At 38.0% G+C, this 20,736-nt stretch overlaps 1 protein-coding gene across 1 annotated transcript in view; it reads right to left on the bottom strand.

The window, feature by feature from the left end:
- Positions 1–16,428, bottom strand: part of map2k5 (mitogen-activated protein kinase kinase 5) — a 70,760-nt gene extending 54,332 nt beyond the window's left edge. The window contains exons 1-7 of the mRNA XM_034049330.3: positions 16,017–16,428; positions 15,513–15,561; positions 15,185–15,252; positions 6,903–6,972; positions 4,898–4,938; positions 3,984–4,051; positions 2,407–2,455 (exon numbers count right to left, since the gene is read on the bottom strand). Of these exons, the coding sequence (XP_033905221.1) occupies positions 2,407–2,455; positions 3,984–4,051; positions 4,898–4,938; positions 6,903–6,972; positions 15,185–15,252; positions 15,513–15,561; positions 16,017–16,151 (480 nt within the window). The 5' untranslated portion in view covers positions 16,152–16,428. The remainder of the gene's footprint in view (positions 1–2,406; positions 2,456–3,983; positions 4,052–4,897; positions 4,939–6,902; positions 6,973–15,184; positions 15,253–15,512; positions 15,562–16,016) is intronic.
- Positions 16,429–20,736: the final 4,308 nt, after the last annotated feature.

Below are 20,736 nucleotides of genomic sequence, written 5' to 3'. Positions count from 1 at the left end.
AGTGAATCACACATGCAATTCATTTTAAATAGTAAGAGAAAGGAAACACATAGCCACAAATGGTAAAATGTATGAGACTAGAATGTGACTACTGACTACAATGTTTAATTCTCACACCCAGAGGTTTTCATGCAGGTAGCTATATAAAGGATATAAATTACAAATCTTGAGGTGTTGCAATACATTTCCACACTACTGTATATGTTGATATTTTGTTCTGTATCAACTCATTACTCAATTGACTTTAACTGTAAATCTGCAAACGTATTTTGTTACCAATGATACAACAATTGTTTTACCATGTTTTGCTTTTTTTTTTTTTTCTTGTTCAAAGTAAACTCGTTTAGTTCCTGTTTCCAAAGATTCAGCTGCAATGCATAATCTGGATGTCTGTCTCAGCCTTTATCAACGGTATTTTGTTATACAGTAAACTGTTAATAAAGTTGGCATGACAACACATTTTCACAAGTGGAGTTTAAAGAAAACACCCAAACCCAGGTAGAAAAAGATGTGCCTCCCTGAACTTGTTAGTAGCGTATAGGTTCTGTAGCTCGTCGTGTGATCATCATGTAACACGCATCTACACTGTGCTTCTCAGACTTGCCCGGAGCTCCTTGTAAATAAAACATTCAGAGCCTGATTATGAAGCGAGGGCAACGTTCTCTTTTCTGAAGCTTGTGACTGAATGAGGTGGATTCAAACCCCGGTCCGAACTGGAAAATGTCAAAACCTTTCGAGTGTGTGTGTGCACTCAACCTTCCAAATGAACTGTGCTGGTTGTTTTTCATTGCCTCTGCACAGTGTAATGCAAGCTTCAAATGACACAAACCCAGCACGCTGCAAACAACACAGCAATATCATTCAGTCTCCGCAACAAAACAAAACAAAAAAGCATTTCTGCAGGCAGTCACACTCCACAAGCAGACAAGCAAGGAGATTTACTAAATCCCACTTTATAGAGCAAAGACTAAATCCAAAAAACCCACACGCACAGCCCGGGCCAAATGTGTCTTATGAGCTACTGACACTTCATCAATTCTGAGCCAATGGATGGCATTTAAACTGAGTGACAGATATTAAATAAATATTTATATCACATAACCTGTATCAATAAAGCCGAGTGGGAAAGCTATTTTGGAGCTGCCAATATCTGATTTTCCTGAAGGATCATATTATTTTTTTTTTTTGCTTTTCTCATACAGTCTAATATAAAGTCAATACTTTACTGTCAGGGCTAATTGTGCTTAAGCAGTGGCAGGGCTGCACATTTTTAATGTTTGGGTATATTACGTCTTCAGATAGTACCCAATTGATTCAGTTACAAACCGATGGGAGTAAAGACAGCCACCACTGCTGTCAAGCGTCAAGGGGATGTAACTCCATTAGGCCAGTGTGTTACAGGTGACACCGAGGGACAGCCGTAAAGAGCACGCTGTTAATTGTCTTCCTGACATGCTTCGTCTCAACCATTTGATTCATGACGCGCCAATGAGGCCTGGAGAGGTCGTGACAGAGGGACAATGAATCTACATCGCGGATGATAAAGATTTCAGCCTAAGAAGCGTGAAGGGGAAGTGAGCAGCAGTTAAGAAAATCAATAGGAATCTTTCATTTGGGACGACACACGTGTCTCAGTCAATACAAGCTAATAGGCAAGCCTGATTGCCCAGGACAGGGCCCTGCCTTGGAGACTAGAGCAGGGCTCACAGCCTCTTGCACAGTACAGCCCTTTCACTGGGGCTATTGGAAACAAGAAGAGCAATGTCACTGCACAGGTCGGGAGGCTTCACTTTACCAATCTCTTTATTCATGGCTACACCGATAATATTTCAATTAAAAGCACTGAACATGCCAAAAAAGAGGGTCCCCTTCCTTTTGTTCTGTATCCATCGTCCTCTCTTAGACTGCTGCACCCTGACACATGCATGTCAGCCCATATATACCGTAACATCAACGGCTTTATTGATCAACCACTAATTAGAGGACAATGTAAGTGTATGTATGAAACAAGCATAAATAAATTGTTGGGGCAGAATAGACTGTCAGGTATTCATTTGGTAATGACCTAAACCAAGAATGAATCCATTAATATTGCCTTGTGTTACCGGGACTAAACATATCATGGGCTTGTATCCAGTCGTTGTTAAAACACAATCTGTGTCATCCCTATTATAAGGTACTAGAATAGAGCACTTGAAACACGATTTTATCAAAACAGCAAAACATGCACTTGAGATGTTTTTGTGTGCACTCCCCTAATGGGGGCTTCAAACAGTCCCTTCTGTGGGTGCATGTTAGGAATGCCTCTAAAATGAAAAGGAACTGGCAAGTCAGCTGACTAGCTCAATCCATAAAGCACTGCATTAAGAATCTTTCAGGAATAGAGCTGCATGCCACACTCCTTACCTGTCCATTAGCTAAGATCTTCTTCAGCTCCGCAGAAGACTTCTTTAAACTAAGAGGGGAAAAAACAGCAAAACAGCCTTTCAACAACAAAAGAAAACTGAATAAAAGCAATGAAATAATGTAGCGTGGGTAATATATTGTGTGTTTAATATAATTCTGCACAGCATATGAATATAGAAGCTATCAGAAAATAAATCATTTAATATGCAATCATATGTTTTTTTCACCTGTGCTTGTTGTGGGCTAACAGCATTACAGTATTGTTTGCTGAAATGATTTTCAATCAAAACTTATCTATAGTTGTAGAGGCATAAATTATATCCTATGTCAGCGTAATCTTTAATGTACAGTTTTTCCCTAGGCAGGAATACAATTTCACAGCAGACAATATATACCCCTTGAAAAAAATAAATAAATAAAAAAGAAATGTAAAAAAGAACCACCCAACTGCACTGTCATTACACTAATTAATTGTACAATTAATTCAGCTATTCCAAAAACGGCCTTCTAACTGTTCTTTGTAATTAACGTACAAATTACTGGGAATGAGCACAAATTTCTTCAGCTGTATCTTCCAATACTCCAAGCTGAGCTTTTCAGGGATGCTAATTAATTACAAATAACAAATGAATCTCTGGTGACATCTCGCTAAAAAAGTACCTTGCAAATGAATTCACTTTATTCTGCCTGACTGTTCATTCACAGTGATAATTATATATTATAGATCTTGGGTAAGAAATAAATCATGGTTTTGAATTTTATTTTCAATGCACCATATCCTCTGCGTGGAGCACAGAATTCGAAAGTTAAGCAAAATAAAAATCTGCGGTCGAAGCTGCATGTGTGCCAGGCTCATGTTTTCAGACGTTGCCCTGGTTTCTGCCGAGGGTTGATATTTTGGAGATCCTTGACCACAACGACTGCTGTAGCTCAGCTTGCAAGAGCTGCCCTTCGGTGTAAGCTTTGTCCATTCACAGCAGGCTCAATGTCAGGGCTGGATACTAGCAGTGCTTTAACCCTTGCAGTGCTCCCAGAACAGGCCCCTATCTTCTCCTGTGAGCTTCCTGTGCTGCCCTAATCATAGACAGTAGGCTGGGCTGGGCAACTTGTCCTGGGTTAGGCTGCAAGGAAAGCTACTCCTAATCTTGCTTACTGAAACTATGCAGTGGCTTCTTAAGCAATGTAGACATTTCTTAGCATCTATTTATCATGGTTACATTTATTAAACCCATTTATAACTTCGTTTAAACAGACTTTGGAAAAAAAATATGAACAAATCTTTAACTCAGGAGTTTGTGAATAGGGTCCTATATTTAGAAGCCTTTGCAGTGATTCTCAGACTTATTCAGCCTGATCCCGGTGACAGCAGACCCTGCCACGCTTCGGGTACAGATTGTACAACAACAGAAGGATAACAATGATGACAATCCAGTCGTATCACAAGACCCATTCTTCAGTGCAAATCTCAGCGGCAAGGCTGCTAAAATGATCTCCCACTTGTAAATCATCTATCATTAGTTAGCATGCAGCGTACATATCTGGTAAGCCATTGCAGTTCCTTTGCTCCTGACTCTTACCTATTGTTCTGCAGTGAATCCGAGACCGCTGAGCTGCTATTATTAGAGGGCCCTGTGCGAGTATTTACCTGCGGGGACAAAGACATTCTTCAGCAGCCGGCTGAGGACTGAGGACACTCTTCTAATTAACCTGTAACTTGCCATGAAATTCCTCAGTTCAATGTAAAGGTTAATTGGCTTTGTGCGAGGGGTACAGTGCCAGACAACCAAACTGCAAACTGCTTTTTAAGAAAACAACAATATTCAAGACCTGATTGACCTCCCCCCACCCCTCTCCCTCCCGGTTAAGGATCTAGACATCCGTAATTCGTTACAGGAATTACAGATTCATGTTTAGCCCGTCAGGAAAAAAAAGAAGGAGCCATTTGTCTAAAAATAACACTTTAATTGAGGTCTGCGGGTCGCATCCTCTAGTCCAGCTAAAGGAGTGCAGCTCGGTTTAATTAGTGGTGTTACAGGACTAATTATTATTTTATTTTATTTTTCAAGCCAATTAATTTTAAATTGAAAGGAATGTCAGGGATTTAACAGCGGCTACAAAATCACAAAATAATAAAAAGTAATTAATTTTTAAACAAATCCAATCAAGCACATTAAAAGCTATCAAAACAGCAGATGAATTCTGATTAGGTTAAGGAAACGTTTTTTTTTTTTTTTTTTTGTGATTCACTCAACGACTGAAAGGGTTAACATAGCAGTTTCAGCTCTGGTCTGTGGCCGGTGGACGTCCTGCATCTTTAAAAAGTTGAAGGCACAGAGCCCAGGCAGAGGTGAGGTTTCTCCACTTTGTAAAACAAGGGCCCCCCTGCCTGTCAGAGCCGGAGAGCCATGGCTTCATTTGACATTTCAATAAGTGGAACACAGCATTACCAATCCATTCCCAACTTTACTGAAACAATTATTGAAATTCGTACCTTCAGGCCATGTATGTTCCGTTTCCCAGGAGGCTTGCAGGCTGAAACAGTAATTGACTAAATTGTAGAACACATCAGGGCCATTTACAAATTTGTTCAAAATGAATCGTTTAAAAAGAAATGAGGGTGAGACCGAAATTAGCAGCGAAAATGATTGAGAAGCGGCTCCAGAGACCAGGGCTGGGAATTACGAAACGAGATTTTTAAACTTGCAGAATGGAGCCTTTATAAAACGCGGCTGGAGTTTTACCCACTGCAAGTGTGAATTGTATTTATATAGTATACACAGAATAAGTATAGCAAGTAGAGTAGGAAGAAACTAAACTACAGTTACCTTGTTGACGTTGCACGACTGGGTATTCAGCAAGAAACCGTTCAATGCAGGACACTTCAACTCATACCTGTAATACTGTTTTTTATTTTTTTAATTCCCACATGGTGCAATATATATTTTTAAATACTTTATTAATGCACTCATTTTTAATAGTAGTTTTGTTTACAGATTCCAAGGTGTAATTAACAGAGTAACCAGATGTAATCTCTCGCACTCTAGCATGTTAAATATACAGTAGTTGGTTACTGATACTTTAATAATGGTATGCCTAATTAATCAGAAACATGTCTCAAGAATTTTAACAATTCGTTTTTATACAACTTTATTTATGGCCAGCTTAAAAGAAAATCCAACAGAGGCATTAGAAAGTGTGATTCATATCACTGCCTCTCACTGTATCGGGATATTTCTAGAAATAATAACTAAAGACAACAGGATTTTAATGTTTAGGAAATGTCGGTGCAAGATGTTTTTGGAAATAAAAAAGGATTTTGGCTCCGTGTTGCAGCTTGTTCTCATTTCCAAAGTACAATCCCCAGCAAATGATATGTTAAAGGGCCTGTCAATTTTGATTGATTGTCTGGGAGAGATGGATTTGATTTTCTTTCTCCCAGATGCACAATGTACTTCACCCCCTGTGGAGTCACACTCTTACCTACCCAACAATCCCGGACAGCGGCTTGTAATTATTAAATACATCAAGTGTGTTCAATTCTTGTGGTTTGCAAATTTACATTTAATGAGCAGTTTAATGATCTATTTCTGTCACCGACACTCCATGTGCACCTTGCAGTTTCAACAGACCTTGATTCTGCAGTTTCAGAGCTCCTTCCCTTAGCTCTATACCGAGTCACAATTCACTATACAAGTCTTTGCATTGCAAGCGTTTCTAAAGTATTGTTTTATTCTAACGAGCCTGTAAATTAGACTGTAAATTAGACGATTTTGCAGTATGTGCCATTATTAAAGAAATATATATGTTTCAAAACTGCTTATTTTATATTATTATTATTATTCCTCAGCATTGCATCATAGGGATTTTTTTTTAACTAACAATAATAACAAAAGCATACACATTAAACAAGTATCTAACATTATAAAAGGGGAAAGCTACTGAGTTCTAAATGAATCCAGATCACTACCCTACACCATGTGTTTGGGCAGTCAGGACGTTTCCTTAACTTATTATTATTACTACTGTTATTACTATTACTTTTATTAATACCAGTTTATGGAAAATGTTCGTGTGATCTGTCATTGACTGACCTGCAGAGAAAACACGGTGCTAAATGGTGCTGTAGCTGCTAGATTTAACAATGCTTTGTTTATAAGCGATAGACCTAGCATACATCTTCTATGAGGGACACACGATGCAGAGAGCTGTGATAAAAGGTGAGGAAAGCTGCCTAGTGGTGCATGCTGCTTAAACCACACTGATTTGAGGAACCACCTGGGATAGAATAGCGCCCCAAAGCATTGAATAACCTTTTGGGGAAAGAAAAAAGAATGAAAGAAAGAAATATATCTATATTTCTCCAAAGACTGTTAAAAGGCCATCTGAAATATGAACGACACACAGTGTATCATTTTGAGCCGGTGTATTTCTTACAGCACAGTTAACACTGACTTGTCTTCTATGTGTTGCTTGTTATACAGAAAGAGTATCGTTACCTCTTGGATAAATTTGCAGAGGCTCCACCAGCTGCCCGTTCACCTGCTGTTCCATTACAGTGTTGTAATACTGCAGAGAGATGGAATGAACACACAATCAATACAAAGAAAGAAACCTACACAGACATCATCCATATAGAATATGGTATAGGGTGCTGAACGATACAAGCTGATATCAGAGTGGGTACCCACGGGTGAGAATCAGCTGGTATCTTACACAGCTCCCTACGCTAATATATATATATATATATATATATATATATATATATATATATATATATATATATATATACACACACACATATACAGTACTGTGCAAAAGTTTTAGGCAGGTGTAAAAAAATGCTGTAAAGTAAGAATGCTTTCAAAAATAGACATGTTAATAGATTATATTTATCAATTAACTAAATGCAAAGTGAGTGAACAGAAGAAAAATCTAAATCAAATCCATATTTGGTGTGACCACCCTTTGCCTTCAAAACTGCCTAAAACTTTTGCACAGTACTGTATATATATTTTTAATTTTATGGCTAAACAAGAATATAATAACAACCTAATTGGAATTTTAATGTGACATCATTTCCGTCTTATACAAACTATCTGATAGAAAGACATTTCAGATGGCTTTATCATATCGATATCTGAGTTTACTATAAATTATAACGGTATACTTCAAAAGAAATGCCTGATATAGCTTAGCCCTGACCCTAGTGCTACTGCAGCCAGCAACGTCCTTTTAAAAGCAAAGCAGTTCATACTGACACTTTCAGAAGCAATCGGACAGCAGGCATCGGCTTGTCACATTGCTATTACTGATATGATGATGTTAATGCAAACTGAAATGGGGGTTCCCATTAACTTGCACCGCACCCTTCAAATCAATTACAAACAAATGTAGTTTGTTACTTTAAAGCTGCAAACCCGTTGACCTGGCTATGGGTTAAATCACTTACAAGTATATTGTGTTCACTGATATATCAAGGCTATAATTGGAGATGGCTATACAGTTGAAATGTGGGATAGTAACCATTTGTTCTTTCCAGATGTTTAGCAAGGTGAGTTACCTTTGTTCCTGTTGCAGTGCCCATGCTAAAGCAGCCCTATACCTTTCCAGCACCAGCAATGCTATGCACTGACACATAAGCGGTTTGAATTCAAATGCAAGAAATTCGATTTGCAAATTGTAATATAATATAGCGAGTAACCCGAGACCAGGAGCATTAGGATCTTTATTAAATCTGAGTGTGTGGCGATTATTATTACAATGCAAACTCGTGGTTAAACCACAGCATTCCTTAACTGCGTCCGCTTTCTGAAACAACAATGATTGTGAACAAGTAGTCTGGAAAAAAACAATGCTACTTTTAAACTGACGCGTCCCCAGCGTTTGGGTGTTCAAGGCTTCTATGGAAAATTGAGATGCCACTGGCTATTTGGAACATTGTCCAGGTAATCTTTCTTTAATGGAAAATTTGCCAGCTATTGATCCGCAGCTTGTAATGCCTGCCAGCAACTTTCCAATCACTAGCTGTCAAAAATATTAAAGCCCCTTTTGGACTGATGCAATACAATATGCAGCAGCTGCATTAAGCTGACCTGCTGCTTTTAATAATAATTATACTGCGCATTACATTAAATCATTAAACATTAGAAGCACGAGTGACTAAGCAACCAGGCCAGTGTGTACAGGTCCTGATTCTGTCCTGTCAAACACACGATCCTTTCCATGCCTGCAAAATACAAGCTTGGAAACGTTTTCTGCAGACACAGAAACTCTTCATCCCATACACATCCAGTGAACTACTTCAAAGTAATATTAAGTAGTATTACATCTATGGCCTATTTTTAAAACGCATACTTTGAAGATTAGCTTGTAGACTGGGCTCTGCTGGTCTGGCGGCTCTGTATAAAGGCTCTGTTCAATAGGGTTGGAAAATCCATAACGTAAGCAATCCAATACAGTAACTCACTCACCACTTTGGGGGGCTGTTTGCTACAGTAACACATCTTCTGTATGAATGGCTGTTTGGAGGTTGTTTTTTTCCTCCAGTGTTACAGAGCCCATTTCTACCTGCCGTCCATCTATTTATTGAGACTGGATGCATGCATATAAGGTGTAGTAACTTTTGGATTACTTGTACAAGTTATTGTCTCCACAATAAGGAAACAAGAACAACTGGCCTATTTTTACATTTACACCATCATTAATTGTTGTGGACAATACCATCTATATATTGTTTCTGTCAATACAGTATATACATTGTATATTTTAAATGCGGTGCCAAACATTTGTTTGTGGTTGCTGACTACTTTCTTCTACATATCTATCAAATCAAACAGTGAGACATTCTAGCTTGACATTATTTAACAAGGAAAGAATACATGTAATTGCTGATCTCCGTTATTATTATTACCCTCCTAGTCCCTGTTATTGTAAGAGTTTTGATTATTGAAGCAGGTCACAGGTCAGAACACTGAAACGATCCGTCACGTGTGGCCCATTGCACGTGACAGATCCGTGTGTCCTGGAGGCCCTTGTGTGACACATACAAGACAAACGTGACACCAGGGCTTTTCTTTCTTTCTTTTGCATTTTTTTTTTAAATGCATGTGGTCCAATTGCAGTGGGAGGATGGAACCCTGTCCTGGTGCAGGGGTGAAGGTGGAGGTGGAGGTTAAGGTGCTGGGGGAAGGTGGTGACCCGGGTCAGTCTTTTGTACTGGGAGCGAATGGGAGCTCTCTTCCCAATGCTGTGCGCGCGTGTGTGTGTGTGAGAACCTCTTCATGGTTTGCAGGTTCTAACAGCTGCAGCTGCACAGAGGGCAAGATCACTTCCTGCAATTCTGTTACAGAACCTTGACATTCCAGATGGGTCACAGTATATACTGTGGCATACACAACCTGAGTCACAATTAAAATGCTGTTTCATTCTTTATGACCTACATTGCAAATAAGGCTTGTAATACATTAAATAGGAAATAGACATAGAAAAGCAGGTAAGAGATAACCTGGAGGATTTCAGCTCCTTGTTAAATGTGTTGGAAACCAAGAGATATTTCAATAGCTTTTTATTTTCCATGGCTTAAATGAGTATTTAATTCATATGCAATAACCCTTTTATTGAAATGCAGTAATATGTTAATAAAAAAGTCCAAAGATATGAATTGAGGTAAAGTAACTTTAATGCAAAGATATACGCATTATTCCAGAACGAAATAACCAATAGCTGTGTTTAATTGTTTAATCTTACCAATGAAACCCAAGTCTTAATAAACTTGCTCAATATACAGATATGAGTACAAAATTGCAATGGCAGTCCAATGGTGGGTGCACACAAGCCCCCGCTTATTATACATCCATCGACTCTTTAACTTCAATAAGCAGGTCTTTGCATTCGAGTTAATACCGAATCATGCCATGCAAAATCAAAACTTTCAACAGGAATGAAGACGTCATTTGCAGCATAAAGGAAGCTCATCTTCAGGGTCACAGGCAGGGCTACCGTTTCACTGTGGTGTTCGCTTTATACCACCAATTGAAAAGGTTCTCCACTAAGACCTTTCCTGAATCCTGTTTTCCGAGCATTAGAAGTAAATGTGCCTGCCGGTGACTGGCAATCCAACTGGGGCAGCTGTTATTACGGCAGCTATTTATCTCTGTCATCTCTTGTCAAGTTTATCGAGACCTGCCTGGACGCTCTATTATGAAACCTCAGTGGAACAATAAGATTGTTCCTGGATCCCTCAAGGTACACCCCAATTGATTCATTTTACACTTGGCTACTTTATTGATTATCACTGCAATTACTAACTAATCTGCTATAGTATATTAAAGGGATACACCTTTGCTGGACAATAACTAAATATAAAAAAGATCAAGCACCACATTAATCAGCCTTGGGGTAAATAGTGCGAGAAAAGAATTACCTGTTTTATTGTTACAGATATGTTTATTTATTTATTTGTACCGCTATTTATAAGACATTTCAAAGTCTACTCTCAATTTTTATCATACTAAGGAAGAGATACTCCACAAAGACATTTATTTTCACATAAGCTTTAATTTAAAATGTCAGAATCTGTTATAAATATAGTGTATTGTCGATGTATTATGACTTCAACAGGATCATTTATTCTGTGTTCTCTTTGGTTCTCTATTCATGTCTGCTACTACCATTATTTAAATGCTTGATTACTAATCGAGAAAAAAAAATATTCAACACCTGGGTCTGTTTCTGAATAAGCTGGTTTGAAACATGACAAGTAGGGGTGTGCTGCTTTAATTCCTGCCCCTACTTTCTGTAGAGATTTTCTATTTGGTGCAGAGGGGGACAGAAATTACTGTTGCACACCACTAATCCAGATTTGTAAAACCACGTCTTCAATGCAGGAATACAGCTTTTAGGAGTCTTCTCAGAAGCAGCCCCCAATGCACTCATAGCATGATATTAAACAGGTAAGAAATGTAATATTCTGAACATGCATATGGTAAAGGGGTATATAAATGACCCCTTCAAGGTGAACAAGCCCACATGACTGGGAATGTAAACAATGCAAAGGGTAGAACATCGTGCACCTTGTGTTTTCTATTCCGATAGGGAATGACTTGGACACAATACAGGTCGCTGTTGACATCATCCTCCAATTGCACACTTTATATAAATTGATTTCTAAGGGCACAGATCGCAAGTCAGATGAATTGCTTGCTTAACTTTTCCATAGCACCCCTTTTCTTTTAATTTATTTAACATAATAGGTATCCACTCAGCTGGAATTAACAGTAGCACAGCATAAGCTCCAGTCTCAATGGATTGTGAATAGCAACACAAGCGAAATCCATATGCTTTGAATATGAATATAATAATTGCTAAATGCATAACCCTTGCATAAGACCCCATCACTTCTACTCCACACCTGTATTACATTTTTTTCCTTTATTCAGCACGTTTTGCAGACATAGTGATCCCACAAGGAGTAGAAACTATTAACAAGAATTGCAACTCATTTGCCAAAAGGCAGGAGATTACAGCAGCCAAAGATGTAGACATAGCATTTACTATGCAAAGGATTTTCATTTTTTTTTTTGTGCCGTATTACTTTTGAGGAGGCTCGCCGTAATTCTAAAATCAATTAAAAAGCAAACTAAGAAAAAGGAATGTTATGTTTTTTAATTTTTTTTTTTTTTTTAATGCATGGATAAACAAGCAGCTGCTTCTAATCTTTTGCCGTTGGTTAAAGATGCATTTCTTTTTGTAGTGCGTCTGTCCGTTGCACAGTATAAAGTGTCTACATCTCAAGTGTACATTCTGGTAGCGGTTTAGGGTGTGATCCAGTCATGGGGCTGTAATGAAAAAGGAGGAAACCTCAGGCACTCCATCTGCTGCAAGTTGCCAACTTAACCACCCAATCACTTATCTTAATGCTGTTCATTTTCTTCAGGCAGGAACTGTGAAGAACGATCTCCAAACGCATACTGCTATGCAGAAAGTAAAACTGCAGATAGCTAAAGTGTACGGATAAATAACCAATGAGAAAATACAACTTTTTGGTTGCTTAGTTGTCTTAGTTTAACTTGTTAACATGTTGTTATGCAAGAGAAGCAATCAAACTCAGAGACACACAACCCGAAGCAAGGCAGCTGAAATCCTGGAACTCATTGCACATTCTATCCAGATGTTTCAAGGAGATATTTAGCAAAGCAGTGTAATGTCATCGAAGTCTGCTAGCCCTTCCAGTGTAACACTGTCTTACAAAGGAAAAAATAACAGCAAGTTTAAAAAGATAAAATAAATACCCCTCCCCAGAAAAAAAAACTAAACAAATCTTTAAATCCGCTCATGTTGAGCCCGTGGCTATGATATCATTCAAGTCTGATAGGGGGTTAAAGACATCCCCAGATGAAAGAAGATTTTGAAAAATTTTGGAGCCCACGGGGTCCATTTTTAATGAGCCGTAACTTTAAGTACTGTGTAATAAATAATAAAAATTGATAGTTCATTTGGCCTACACTGTACCTAATGGAAAAAACATTACAATCTATTATTGTTAATGTCTGTGAAGTGAACAGTAAGTATGGAAGTATTATATATATATATATATATATATATATATATATATATATATATATATATATATATATATATATATATGACAAAACCAAGCCCCAATCTTTATTTAGCACTGCTGAAAATGACTCTCCACACCCACATGTTTGTGATTACAGGACGCATTAGCCAACAGCAGCATTTAGCATCTGCAAGAATACCAAGCTATCTGTGCAAGAATACCAAGCTATCTGTGCAAGAATACCAAGCTATCTGTGCAAGAATACCAAGCTATCTGTGCAAGAATACCAAGCTATCTGTGCAAGAATACCAAGCTATCTGTGCAAGAATACCAAGCTATCTGTGCAAGAATACCAAGCTATCTGTGCAAGAATACCAAGCTATCTGTGCAAGAATACCAAGCTATCTGTGCAAGAATACCAAGCTATCTGTGCAAGAATACCAAGCTATCTGTGCGACGCAGACTTTCTGTGTGCAGTGCATAAACAAAAACTAACTAACATGTGCCTGTTGATGAATTGCTGATCTACATGTTTACTATGATGATGACAATAAAGTCAGTGAAGAGCCTAAAACAGCATGCTTCATCCTTTCACTTCCCCCCAAAAAGCAGTGCTTTCCAATGCACATCAAAGGCAGAACAGGGGTAGGTAATAGTAATTATTACATGCAGATTAAGCTCCAATTTAAAAAAATTAAGTATTTAGCTAGAGTAACATAATTCCCAAAGAGCACTGAGAGACTGAAAAGCGTGTCCCATTTTATTGTGACATGGGCTGGAAGATCAGCCCTCAATTACACAGTGGGCGGGGACACAACCTGTCAGTGGGAGGGGTGAAGCAGTGCTCAGCCCGCCCCCTGAGGCCACCCATAGCCAATCCTTTAGTGACAGTGATTGGCACAGAGAGGCAGTGGTCTTGTGCAGTCCTGTCCCTCAAAAAAAAAAAGAAAAAAAAATGCTGCCAGTTGTCAACCACAGCAATCTGCTTAGCAATGAGAACATTTTACCCTTGGGTGAAAAGATCTTGTATAATACATTTTTAATAGCTTTTTCTTTTCCTGAAAAAAATACTTCCAGCACTTAATGGCTGCATGAAAAAAAGTGGTTATACCAGCTTCAATGGTATAAGGTCAGCAATTATAATTCACCTAAATTGCTATAAAAAAAAAGTCAATTTTAGTGCTAAATCTATCCCTAAATCTATCCCTAACAGTTTTTTTCTTCAGCATCTTATGTACACGTTTCAAACGTCTCAATTGAATGACCCTTTTATTTCAAGCCTTCACTACACTGTGAATGCAAAGTAGTGCGAGTATGGTATAAAGAGGAATACGGGATTCAAATAAAGTAAAAGGCTGCAGTAAACTTACCAAAGCAACACAGAGAAAAGAGATCAAGTTGCTGCTTCACACTGTGATCAGGTGATGCCGTACTGAGATCCAGCTAATTGTTTTTTTTTGTTTTTGTTTTTTAATTGCATGACAACTCAATTTAATTTTTCAAACTGCATTCTTTCTTTTACAAAGAGTTATGCTGACCATTAAGTGGTGTATTTTTGTGGGAGCCTAGCAAGCACCAAAAGAACTACATTTCCAAACAATAGTATACAGCTGTCACAAAGGTGCAATATAAGTCCAGATCCCCCGAGATGAGATGTTAAGATACCTAAAGACCAGCTGGAGTCCTGCAGGAGCAACAGCAGCTTGAAAACAGGAAGTCAGTAAAGTACCTTACAACAGGTAATAAAAACCCATGACATCACTGAGCCCCTTCAAACCAGCACAAGTGGATGCATGCTCACTGGTGAGGAAGAGTTAAAGACTACAGAAGAATGCACAATGCATCTGGAACAGGGAAATAAGTGTTTACATTCTGTATACCATTTGGGGCAGGACAGAAAACTTCAGCTAACAATCCTCTCTCCTGAATCCTTTAACCCCTCCACCTGTTGCTTTGTATGTCTGTCCAGACCACCCCCCCTAGTTTTTTTTTGGTTCTGGTTTAGATTGATGACAGCACTGGCTCCAGTGCTTTAGATTACCTATGCAGGGGGACACTGGAAGTATAGATTATCTTAACCATACGTACACCTTAACACTTTAAGAAAGAATTAAGTCAGCAGCACTCTTTGCAGAAGACATTACTCATAGCTTTTGAATATACATATTGATAGATATATCTTCCAGATTTCTTTACAGACAATAAAATGTTACCTACATATGACAGCATGGCTTTCATTTCTTCATCACTTCTCACTGTGATTCGATCGCCATCCTCATCCTCATCTGTTATGAAGACAGCGCACACATACTGTTATTGGACTGTTTTCTTGTTTGGATGTTTTACTGTTTCTGTGACTCTATAAACAAGCACTTCTGTAAAATAATATTATTATTATTATTAGCAAACTGGCCATTTACTATACAATATCAGAAGCCTGGTTAATGTGATGCTGTTCTCCTAACTATATTAAATTACAGTCTACAGGTAATTTGAACATCTTATTGGTGCAGGCACTTCTAACCACTCTTAAGACTGTACTCACATTCAAAAGCTGTGGTTGTTGCGTCAGGTAAGACCTGGCTAATCACATCCTAAAAGTAAAAAAAAATAAAAAGTTATATCAAGCACACTGCTGACTGTAAAAGTCCTGCCATTTCATGGTGTAGCCATTTAGCCTATTTGACAAGGTACACATTTCTAACATTACAGGGTTACTATTGCTGTTTTAAAACGAAGGACATTTTAAATTACAGCATGCATGGCACTTGCACATACTGGATGGATGATTTCACAGCGCCTCTTTCAGTACAGCTCCATTAGCAAATATTTATACTCGCACTTGAACCCTTGGTATATAGAGGATGAAGATGCACCACTAATTGTGAAACTGGCATGTCCATCAATAATGGAGTAACACAACTCTGTTTCTATAACATACGCATATTTCTAATACTGATAACCTGTAGCATTTTGTTTGGACGTTTTGTTAATAAGTGCAAGCGACTCTGTTTAATTTACAGTGTGTGATTAGTTGTGTTTTACTCACCAGGACGTCTCGGAACATGAGCTGTGAAACGCAGTGCACAGTCCAATCCACGTCGCCGCCGTCTGGGATTCTAATTCGAATGACTAACACCTGGTTTGCCATTTCATTAAAATTATCAAAAACGAGCAAAATCATAACAACCAGATCTCATCGTTACTGCGACTTTTAATATTAATAACAGATACGACTAGTGTCCATTATTATTACCACATGCATCCTCTTTTATTTCCCCTTTCCCATTAGGAGACCTGGAATAAGCTGGCAAACTTTTAGCGAAGCAAACAAATTTCGCACATCAATCTTAAACCGAATTTGTTTTTGTTTAGTTTTCTCTATTTCTTTCGTCCAAACATATATTACTTCGATTTCTAACTGGTTCACTGTAAAAAATATACAGGAAGTATACAGGAAGTTTTTAATCACAACCCGGAAACAAAACTTACAAGAATGACATCAGAGAGAAAACGGTGCAGTGGAAGCCATATTGGTGAGGGGCACGCAGGTTGTTACCACACATTTTCCTCCACTATAGTAATACTAGCCTTGTCAAGTTTAACTCATTTGGCGTGAAACTGTTTCAGTTTAGGAACTTGTTGACGTCAATTTTAGCAGTCTCACACCTCAGAGAAAGAGCATGACAATGCATCTGAATATATAAATCTCATTCATTTAGATGTTCTGACCTTGGCATTTAAATAGACATTCTCATGCATGCACGACTGATGATATTAATAAATCACTTTTATTAAGCAAGTTTATTTAATTAACCTCGCTGTAACCCTGTGTTTTTTTTTGGTTTTGTTTTGTTTTTTGCTGGTGACCAATTATAGATTTAAATAAACTAGTATAGTACTAGGTTTAGTACAAAACATGCATCACCCAGCGCTGTGTACGACCAATTAAAAAATAGCTAAATTATAACCCAAAATAGACTTGTTACTGGTATTACTTATTGTGGTGGAAGCTTCTACATTCAATCTGTGTTATTGCTAAGTAAGCAAAACAGAAATAAAAAGGAGAACGTTTTACAGAAGACACCCAGAGAGCTTAGACATCTTACTTGCGTCAAAGCTGTGTGCAACTGCCCAGCAGTGCACTAATAATCAATAATCAATAATCAGTAGCCTAAAACAATCGTTTTATACAGACTGTAGGCTTCCCAGTATTGCTTTCCACATCAGTATTAAGACTAAGGCACATGGTTTGGTCTGTGTAATATTAATGATGAATCTTACCCTAACAGCTTCAGGGGTGATGTACAGTAATTGTTTCGACCAGCCTATACATTTTTGAGTTACAACAAAATTAATATGATTTTTCTCACTAAATAATTGATTATTTGCAAGGACTACGGCACTCGGCTCGTGAATCACTGACTATAAAATGGCTCGGCTGTATGTACATTTATCTTATAAATATGCTTCCAGAAATCATATTTTTATTTTTCGATCACATATGCAAACTAGCAATTTATGGTCTTACAGGGGATGTAAGGTTCATAGAAATCAAATTCAGTAACGGGAAGCAGCCACAAGCATCACAGCTGTAACGGTGCGTTGAGCTTTTTGTTTAATAATTCAAGTGTCTTTGCAGAAACAATCAGAAGCAGTTTCCTTCTGTGGAGGCTGGGGTACAATTTCCAGGTCATGAAATAATAGCAGAATAGAAGAAGAAGAAGAAGAAGAAGAAGAAGAAGAAGAAGAAGAAGAAGACAAAAACAACACCACCACCAATAATAATAATAATAATAATAATAATAATAATAATAATAATAATAATAATAATAATAAAAATATCAACAATAACTGCAGGTATTCTCATGGGAACTTCTCTGTAAAGAATCCAAAAATAGTTACCTTTATGGGGACCTTCGCAAACATGACTGGGTACTGGGTCAGGGTGCATTGTTTGGGTTAGGGCTCATTTGGGCAGGATTTTTCCCACCTCCCCATATAACCTTTAATTACTCTTTAAAATTATTTGTTTTATCCATGTGACTAGAGGCAGATCATCAAGTTGTAGGTGTTCATCTTCTGATCCAAGAGCTGATATTCTGTCAGACCCAGCTATTGACCTGATCATCCTGTAACCATCTCCCCCCGGGCTTCACGTTACCAGCGTGTGACGGGACTCACCTCCGCAGGGGGGTTTACCTGCAACGCCTCCAACCATTTAGGCAGGCAATCAGAGTTCAAGAAAAGTCATTACAAACTGCAAAATCCAATACCCTCCCAATAATTAAAAAGAGGTAGTAAAGCAGAATACGCAAACCACAAGTCAAATGTATGATCATCAATACCTAGCTCAGAAGAATTCTTAAGAAATATGCAGAAACCATGTGTAGTTAATTCATAGAAAAATCCCAAATCATAGTAAATCCACAACCATATTTTATATTGAAAACCACGTGTCCCTGAAAAAGAAATGTTGCATCTTGCATTGGGATAAAATGCATAGAAAAGAAATAGACAACAGAACTATTCTTGTTTCTTCTTTATAAGTTTAAAAGAAACCAATGAATTAAAGTCTACAATGAAAGGGGCCTTCGCAGTATTATTGTGCCAATCCCATATCGCCTACAGTACATACATTTATCAAAATGTGGAATTAGAAAAACAAATCAATAGGAGGCAACAGGTTAATTATAATATTCATTGTTTTAAAGCACCTACACTCTCTGGTGAAATTCATCAGTGGTATAAAAGTAAAAAGTAGTGATTAAGGTCTGGGTTCTATGGATTGAAGGGCTGAAGATATTTTTCATTACTTCCATAAGATTTAAACAGTATTAGTATTTAAAGATTCCTGCTTGGCACAGGCCATTAGCATGTAATTGAACTTGCAAGAAAGAGCACTTAAACCTATGTTGATTACCACCTTGTCTTTGAAAGGCAATTAAGAGCCTCAATCACTGCGACAAGGTTTGATTGTATGGACCTTAAAGGACATTGATCCTTCAGCAAAGTGCAGTTACATTTTCCGTTAATTTACAGTAGCATGTTTTCAGCTCTGATACCCTAGACTGTTGACCTGGGTTATGTGTAATGCTAAGCAGCTGTTTAGGCTAATGTGCTCCTAACAGTCAATACCGCTTGCATGGAGAGTGCTGATTAAGTGTGCAACGTGATCATCTCGGTTTAGGGTAGGATTTCACTTATTTGCATCAGCCTTTAATTGACATTAAACAAAGCTACTGGCCGTGCCTGCCCTGTGCTATTCTCTGGGCATACTTCACTCTCAGTATATATCAGAAAGCATGCCAGTGGATAATTAAGCAGTGACTACCTGGATAATAATTGTATTATTGTGCCCCACATAAAGGACAGCTGAACACAGCTTAAATATGAAACCAAACATCAATACACACATACCGGTAGTGGCTTGTTTCACAAATTATTTATCTACATCTCTGAGTCGGACATTGTACCTTTCAGCCACATAGGATGAGGTGACATAACAGAATACCAGTAACTTCTTCACCTCAAAAAATCAAAAGGAAGCATTTCATCATACCTGCGTGCGGATTGTTTTGTCTGAGATTCAGCAATTGAACACAGGCCTTGACTAATTTCACCACTAACTCAGTGCATACACTACATGCACAGCTAATTTACTTGAAGAAGGAAACAAATTCACATTCAGCTATTTAATGAGCCAATTCGCACACCGTTTCGTTGCAGTTTGTATCGCTCTTTTTGTTTTTTATTCTGTTCATGTAAAATGAAAACTCCTTATGCTCGCTTAATTGTTCTGTAAGTTTTGTCAATGGCAAACAAGTGCACTTGAGCACAGGCTCAGCATCGCTGGTCCCTTGACGAGCCGATCTTGCAGAGCTGTTGACCACCATTAAACTTATTTGCTTACCTGCTCCTTTGCAGTAAAGCCCCAGGGGGCCACTAACAGTCCATTTTTCCTTTTGACCAGAACCTTGCCGCTGCGTTTATTTTAAAGCTATACAGCTTTCCAATGACAGTGTTGCAAGGTTTTTCTGTGTACTGTGACTGTAGGTTATTGTGACTGGTGAATGTTAATTGGCAGAGCTAACAAAGACTATGCCAAGGCTAACTGGATGCCTGTTGAGCAACATTCCTATATACAATGCAATGAATTTTGTGCATGTGGCAAATACCATGGAGATAATAGAGATGGGCGAGTAGTGAAATACCTTGCTATTGTGATCTGCCTGCCGATAATAATATCCAGATCTCTCTGTTGAGTGAGATTGAATGGCACTGTTTGCAGTGGGTTTTCTTTTACTTTAATGAGCTGTAATTAATGTGCTAATTGTTGTTTGTACTGTACAGTTTCATACTGTAACCTACTTAAGACACTCTGGGAAACAAGGTGTGTCATCTCAAACCATTCTTACCTGGTCACATGTTTTTAATTACAAACATACCTAAGGTGTCCAGCAGGAGGTGTTAGTGTATATACTGACCAATGTCTTCAGGACTGATTTTTCACAGGCATATTCTGTCCTATTAAACATGTAACCTGTTTGGCTTAAAAAAAAAATCCCACCACCTGAAGCATATCATTGTGGTAATACTGTACACCTTTTGATTTACCAAAATGATGGTGTGGCACAATTAACCAAAACTGGTTTAAAATATCCTTCTAATTCTCTAGTATTGTCTAGAGTCTAGTATTGCATTACTTTAAATCCAGGCCAAAACAAACTAATCCAACAAGAGCCTAACTGATCAATCAGGGCACTTTT

The sequence above is a fragment of the Acipenser ruthenus genome, chromosome 24, assembly GCF_902713425.1.
Source record: "Acipenser ruthenus chromosome 24, fAciRut3.2 maternal haplotype, whole genome shotgun sequence".
NCBI classification, from domain to species: Eukaryota; Metazoa; Chordata; class Actinopteri; order Acipenseriformes; family Acipenseridae; genus Acipenser; species Acipenser ruthenus.
Note: the sequence above shows the minus strand (reverse complement) of the source record. Positions and strands in the feature narration are given on the sequence as shown.